At 38.4% G+C, this 5,587-nt stretch overlaps 1 protein-coding gene across 1 annotated transcript; it reads right to left on the bottom strand.

Moving 5' to 3' along the window:
• Nucleotides 1-638: 638 nt before the first annotated feature.
• On the bottom strand, nt 639-1,631 carry LOC109564492 (olfactory receptor 11G2-like). The gene has a single exon (XM_019967924.2). It carries the CDS (start codon nt 1,614-1,616, stop codon nt 639-641), a length of 978 nt encoding a protein of 325 aa, XP_019823483.2. The 5' UTR covers nt 1,617-1,631.
• Between the last annotated feature and the right edge of the window lie 3,956 nt (nt 1,632-5,587).

Genomic DNA, 5,587 nt, shown 5'->3' on the forward strand with positions numbered 1-5,587 from the left:
CAGGAGGACCACGGAGAAGTGAGGGTCAAAATGTGATGTAGTTTCCTTTCTAGGCATTTTTTGATTTCCCAGTCATTCATGTGCAAGATGAGATTTCAAGAAGTCTAGCAGACAGAAGAAACTGGGAGTTTAAAGAGCTCAGGAGAGGTCTTAGGAGTCATGGGTTTCAGAATATAGGAATAGAAAGTCAGGGCTCTCTAAGGTGGAGGTGTCCTGAAAACAGTTCAGGTGTGCGATTGAAATCTCAGGATGGTCATGTTCCTGACTAAGGATCACGTCCCAGAAATAAGAGCAAAGCTGTTTTAGACTATTTTTATTACACCTCAAAATAAATACTCCTTAAATGAGATCAAAGTGATCTGCTTTACTCTATCTTTTGGTAAAAGAAACCTTTCTTTACTACATTATTTAAAAAAATTTTAAAAATATAATGTTCAGCATTTGGTAAAAAATGAGGTATATAAGAAACAGGACAAAAAAAAAAAAAAAAGAAACAGGACAAATGAGCAAGAACCAAGAGAATAAATAAGCAACAGATACGTGTTCACAGGTGACTGAAATTTTAGTCAGTATTAGGATGAACGATTATCTGAAAAAAAAAAATTTTTTTTTAAACCTGAAAATGAGGTAAACACAATTTAAGTCTCTAATTGCTCAAGAACTCTTTTGATTAACATTTTGTATAGTCTAAGAAATTTCTGCAGGGCCTTTTTCATATCTTTGTTTCTAAGACTATATATTACGGGGTTAAGAAGTGGTGTCACAATAGAATAAAACAGAGTCACAATCTTCTGCATTCCACCTTCATGCTCAGATGTTGGACTCCCATACATTACAAGGACTGAGCCATAAAACAGTGAAACCACAGCCAGATGAGACCCACAGGTGGAGAAAGCCTTTTTTCGCCCAGCTGCTGAAGGGACTTTCAATACAGCTCTCAGGACCAGAGCATAAGACCCCATGATGAAGAGAAAAGGAATGATGAGGGGCACAGGACTTAAAGTGGAGAAGACAAGCTCTATCACAGGAGGTTTTTTGCAAGTGAGTGCTAGAAGAGGACCTGGGTCACACAGGAAATGGTCAATGATCCCAGATCCACAGAATGACATTTGGGAGATGATGATGATGGGAATCAAGAACCAGAGGAAACCAAGTACCCAGCAGCTGATTATAAGATTGGCACAGAGACGTCCAGTCATGAGAGTAGGGTAGTGTAGAGGCCAGCAGATGGCAAGGTATCGATCAAATGCCATAATAGCCAAGAAAAAGCATTCTGTAGAACCCAAGGAGAAGAAAAAGTAGAACTGGAGAAAGCACCCAGAGAAGGAGATGAGCTTGTTGTCAGAGAGGAAGTTGGCCAACATGTTGGGGACAGTGGAGGTGACATACCAGATCTCCAGGAAGGAGAAGTTGGCGAGCAGGATGTACATGGGGGTGTGGAGTCTCTGATCCCAGCGCACAGCACAGATGATAGAACCGTTGCCCATGAGTGTGAGGAGGTAGAGATCAGAGAAGAGCACAAAGAGGAGAATCTGCCCCTCCCTGGGGCAAGGGAAGCCCAGGAGGATGAAGCCAGTGATGGTGCTGGAGGTGTTGGGGGTGTTGGAGATTTTCATGGATCTGGGAGCTGTGAAAGGACCAGCAAATATCAAATGAGTTTGTATAGAGATATCAGGACCCAAATTTATATTTAAATCATCTTGGAAAAGTAAATAAGGATTGATATATTAATAGCTATTTTTTCCCTTGTAAACTGGGTTAACTATTCTCGTTCACATTTTCATCATGGATTCAAGAAAATATTTGATCAGAATTGGTAAACTCTTGAAGGAAAGCGTGGTAGAGGTATTTGAACATTAGACTTTGTTCTTAATAGAGAATCTGTCTGACTATCTATCTATCTACCTACTACCTAGCTACCTACCATCCTACAGCCTATCTAGTTTCTCAGAAAAATAGGGACAGAAAAGAATAATTCTGCTGCGAATAAAGGTCCTTTATGGTTTCTAAAAATGATTGTAAGTCCAGTACTAATTCAGAGGAAGGTAGCTTTTTTGATGTTCAATTAAAAACAATTGTTACTTATAATGCTTAGGTATTTTTGACCAAGGTTGTTCTGCTGGGGTTCCTGAAATTTCATTTAGGGGTAAGCATCTGTTTAATCTAATAAATGACCTTTCAGATTAAATATTTAAGAACTGTTTTTATTTATTTATTTGTGATGAAACATTTCAGTATAGTATTTCTTCCCTTTCCTTTACCCTCACATCTAATTCATCAGCAATTTCTGTTAGTCTGTCTCTAAAATAAGTCTCATGTCCATTCACCTCTCTCTAATTCAAGCCATCATCTTCTTTTCTTCACTGGACCACTGTGATACTGTCCTAACTGGGTTTCTTGTTTCTCATCCGTGTCTCTCTACAATTTGTGATCCATACCATGGCCAGAATGACTCAAAAAAAAAAAAAAATCAGATCACACAAATTTCAAATAGCTTCCCAATGTACTTAGGATCAAACAAATTTTCAAACTAGGGTCTTTGAATTGACCCTTATTCATATCTCCAACAGAGAAGGCAATGACACCCCACTCCAGTACTCTTGCCTGGAAAATCCCATGGACGGAGGAGCCTGGTAGGCTGCAGTCCATGGGGTCGCTAAGAGTCGGACATGACTTCACTTTCACTTTTCACTTTCATGCATTGGAGAAGGAAATGGCAACCCACTCCAGTATTCTTGCCTGGAGAATCCCAGGGACGGGGGAGCCTGGTGGGCTGCCGTCTATGGGGTCGCACAGAGTCGGACACGACTGAAGCGACTTAGCAGCAGCAGCAGCAGCAGCATATCTCCAAACTCTCCTCATGATTCTGTTAGTCAAATATACTTTTCCTGTGTCTCTCATGCACACGCATACACACAGAAACACACACTATGTAAGGGAAATGTACACACCCTATACTAACATAAACATTGCAAATATAAAACAGGTTTCAACAAACAGTGGGGTAGCAGGATGTATTCCATACCATGTGCTCTACTGATCCTACTGCAAACTGCATGTGTTTGGATTATAATACCTACGCTAGGCAGCATAACAGTAGAGAGGGACTCACTTTGTAATACTCTGCACCAGGGGTCAGCAAATATACATTAGTCTTCTATGGATTTTTATTATTATTATTTTTTTTATTTTCCACATAAACTTTATTTTTTATTTTTTTTTTTTACAATTTTTAAAGACTATTTTACTTTCTTATAGATAGGAATCTTTAAATTCACATATGATTTTGGATTTTTTGTTTGTTTGTTTTTCCCAGTGTGCTAATTTTATCTTTTGTTTTTTAAAATTTTATTTTATTTTTATGGGGAGGGAGGAGGGAGGAGGGTTCAGGAGGGGGAGCACATGTATACCTGTGATGGATTCATTTTGATGTTTGGCAAAACTAATACAATTACGTAAAGTTTAAAAATAAAATAAAATTAAAAAAAAATTATTTTATTTTATTTTTAAACTTTACAATATTGTATTAGTTTTGCCAAACATCGAAATGAATCTGCCACAGGTATACTTGTGCTCCCCATCCTGAACCCCCCTCCCTCCTCCCTCCCCACACCCTCCCTCTGGGTTGTCCCAGTGCACCAGCCCCAAGCATCCAGTATCGTGCATCGAACCTGGACTGGCGACTCATTTCATACATGATATTATACATGTTTCAATGCCATTCTCCCAAATCTCCCCACCCTCTCCCTCTCCCACAGAGTCCATAAGACTGATCTATACATCAGTGTCTCTTTTGCTGTCTTGTACACAGGGTTATTGTTATCATCTTTCTAAATTCCATGTATATGCGTTAGTATACTGTATTGGTGTTTTTCTTTCTGGCTTACTTCACTCTGTATAATAGGCTCCATTTAAATTAAAAAGTAAAAATTCTTAGCTCACTGGCTATACAAAAGCAGGCCATATTTGACCTGTTGCCATAATTTGCTGAGCCCTGGTCAATACATTTATAGAGACAGGAAAGCAAAGACATTCATTTTACTGTAGAACAATGGAAACTCTTTGGTCCATGGTGTGACCTTATCAGAAATGGAGGAGACCTCTAGAGGGCAGCTGGAATCAGCCTGTTCTACTCTCACAGATTTTTTTGGACCAGTTTAAGTATAAAAATTCAGTTTCCAAAGTCATCAGGATTGTCTTTCTCTTTCTGTTTCTTTACACACACACACACACACACACACACACACACACACACACGCATGCACTGCTTCCTTCCTCCACACAATACTTCAGTGATATAACATTGGCCTTCTTTCAGTTTCTAGAAGCAGCAGTACTTTCCTGACTAAGTGTCTTTCTTCTTGTTGGCCTTCATGGTCACTCTTGATTCCTACTGCTCAGCACACTATGAAGAAGAGGGTATGTACTTTGTAAACGTTTTTTTAAAGAAATGAACAATTGTGAACAATGTAGAGAATATAGACAGATACTGTAGAAATATTTACCAATTACTTCATTTGAGCTTCAGATAGCTTGTGAGATGAAATCTTAGGAAATGAATTATACAGGAACAGGCTCCAAGTGATCTGGGTAATGAGAGTGCTGGCCCAGACTTGAGATGAATCCTTTCAAAGAAGTAATGGAAGCTAATGTTCTGTGTGGAAGACCATGCCCCACCACAAGTGGCTTACTCTCTGTTTCTGGAGATAATTATGGTGCCCCAGGTGTGGCTGTTAAAATAGGAGAGGAGGAAGATGGGAGGAAATTCTAGGGTTCAGCCTCATAACAAAGTAGCTTGTTGGCTCTAGTGGAGTCTTCTATTGTCTATAAACTTTGTTTTCTTAATTTTTAAAATTTTTATTCTCTATTTTTAATTGAAGTGTAGTTGATTTACAGTGTTGTGCTAATTTCTGCTGTACAGCAAAGTCACTCAGTTATACACATATATACGTTCTCTTTAATATTCTTTTCCATTATGGTTTATCATAAACCACAATGGATATAGTTCCCTGTGCTACACAATAGGACCTTATTGTTTTTCCGTTGCTTGAAAAATTTGTTCCATTTTGTTTACCCATTCTAAATGTAATAGTTTGTATCTACTAACCCCAAACATCCTGCCCATGCCTCTCTCTCCCTCTTCCCCCTTGGCAACCACAACTCTGTTCTTTGTAGCTTTCTTTTCTTTATATGAGAAAGGAATAGTACTGTATGATTTTTAATTACTTTCATTATAGCATGCTTACTCCTATTCCAAGTATACTGCAAGGACACATGATATCAAGGCTGTGAGATCTATAAGATCTAGAAGTGATATTGTAGTTACATCTATCTCTTACATGAGAAAATCAGTTGGATAGATTTTCACTTCTACAAGAAGGGAAAAGATCCAGGCCAGTTCCCTCTCAGGGCAGTTTTACTTTGAGAGTCTGACAATATGCCCTAGAAAATAAGAAAGATGTGAAAAATGATTCTGTGTGTGCCATTATCATTTCATGCTCAACTTAACCAAATTGACTATGGATGAAAAAAATATTTCTAACAAGATTGTATTGTTTGTTACTTACCCTTAATTAATTTCCTCCTC

Source organism: Bos indicus, chromosome 10, assembly GCF_029378745.1.
Source record: "Bos indicus isolate NIAB-ARS_2022 breed Sahiwal x Tharparkar chromosome 10, NIAB-ARS_B.indTharparkar_mat_pri_1.0, whole genome shotgun sequence".
NCBI classification, from domain to species: Eukaryota; Metazoa; Chordata; class Mammalia; order Artiodactyla; family Bovidae; genus Bos; species Bos indicus.

Bases quoted from the DNA above. Each gene is read 5' to 3' on its own strand.
- LOC109564492 (XM_019967924.2), bottom strand. From the start codon at position 1,616: ATGAAAATCTCCAACACCCCCAACACCTCCAGCACCATCACTGGCTTC.